This window comes from Arachis ipaensis, chromosome B06 (assembly GCF_000816755.2).
Source record: "Arachis ipaensis cultivar K30076 chromosome B06, Araip1.1, whole genome shotgun sequence".
NCBI lineage: Eukaryota > Viridiplantae > Streptophyta > Magnoliopsida > Fabales > Fabaceae > Arachis > Arachis ipaensis.
Window position 1 is genome coordinate 121986963 of NC_029790.2, and position 1818 is coordinate 121988780.

The following is a 1818-nucleotide window of genomic DNA, read 5'->3' on the forward strand; positions in this document are numbered from 1 at the left end:
AACGTATGTACCTGTTACCAAGACGTGAATGTAGTTGTATAATTTGATCCTCTTCCATTTCTGTGAAGCCACCTCTCTTAAGGTCAGGCCTCAGATAATTAATCCACCTCAATCTACAGCTCTTTCCACATCTTAGCAAACCTTCACCACCATGAAATAATAACATGCATCAAGTTAATTTATTTAGATGTGTTTAATTTTAGTGCACAAATTATGTAAAAAAATTTACACGTCAGACAATTAATCATATTCGTTTTTTAGGATAAACACAATAAAAATAAAAAAAATTAATTTTTTTGACGCGACGAATTGAAGATAAATAATTGAATATACGTGTACATTAAAATTAAATTTCAATTGTCAATGAGTTATAACTCAAATGGCATAGTCTTTCCATACTCAATTAAGAGGTTGTGAGCTCGAATCTCCTATCTTTGGTAAAAAAAAAAAATTAAATTCCAATTAGATATCCTTTAATAATTTCAATGCAAATTTAAAATAGATAACTTTAGTGTGTACCTGCAAGCTTGGGAACCATTCTCCAGCAAAGGATGCCATTGTTGAGGATAAAGTTCATGAGCTTGTGATCTTCTTCAATAGTCCATGGACCTCTCTTTAAACCAACCTTTTCACAACAAGGTTGTCTTCCCATTATTATTTAATTTTTGCCAAGAGAAATAATAGTCAAGACCCAAAGATATATATCACTTGATGATGATGATGAGAGAACTAGCTAGCTTGTAGCAATTGCAAATCAAAGAAATGAAGTGAGAGAACTTATAAAAGGTGCTCAAGATTGAAGCAAAGATGCTGCCAGTTCATTCACACATTTAAAAAAGACTAGGGTGTCTTTTGAGAGGGGATACAAATGATTGCTGGGAAAAGCACTTTGAGTTGAAAGCTATGAAAATTGAAAGCGTGGGAGGGTTGTTACTTATTAATTATTATTATAAAGTGGTGGTCACCCCATTCATCACCACCTTTGTTGAGACAAATACAAAGAGTTATGATTGTTTGACATCATTGTTTTGGTAAACTATATTAATGAAGTTAATTAATTTAGTGATACCAATATATTATACACGTCACCGACCTTTATTTCAATTTGTTATATCTATGTATATTAACTTACTCAATAAAAAAATAACATAATATTTTTGAGAAAATATTAGGATATTAATATTTTAAATTAGTGTAAAAATGGTACCCCTCCATCATATATCAAGTCTATGTATAATGAGTCCCAATTCAACCACACCTAATTAAAGAGAAATATTAAAGAAAAAGGAGTTTCCATTTAAATAAAAAGAAAGTTAACGAAAATTAAAGGACCAAAATATGATAGAATCTTGGCGTTGACAAATTATAATGTTTGGTACAATAAATCTCCTATTTTTTTGTAATTTACTACCAGTCCAAGTGAGTTGCAACCTCCATAAAAAGAATAAAAGAGTTTGATGGGATTCCATGGAAGCATGGACCCAAAGAGGCTGGCCTGCTTTGTCGTTGCAGTCAACTCATCATTTTAATCTTTGAGTAGAAGATGCCTTTCCCATAAGTGCCCAATTTACAGGAAATTCCACCGGTGGATATATTCACTTGGGAAAATTGATGAATTTGATGATGAATTAGGTAAGATGTGGTGGTTAATATATACGACACATCAAAACTATAATTGTTAATCAGTTTTTAATATTGAACGTGGGAAAAGGATATGGAAATTAAAACAATTTTATTAGATAATCAATAAAGATATACTTAATAAATAAGTCAATAAATATTTTTAAATTATATTTTATACTAATTAAATATTATTAA

The 1818-nt window shown here is 30.2% G+C and overlaps 1 protein-coding gene across 1 annotated transcript in view; it reads right to left on the reverse strand.

Moving 5' to 3' along the window:
* LOC107648426 (myb-related protein 315) overlaps window positions 1-918 on the reverse strand; it is a 2153-nt gene extending 1235 nt beyond the window's left edge. Inside the window, exons 1-2 of the mRNA XM_016352295.2 lie at window positions 520-918; window positions 12-141 (exon numbers count right to left, since the gene is read on the reverse strand). Coding sequence (XP_016207781.1) covers window positions 12-141; window positions 520-652 — 263 coding nt within the window. The 5' untranslated portion in view covers window positions 653-918. The remainder of the gene's footprint in view (window positions 1-11; window positions 142-519) is intronic.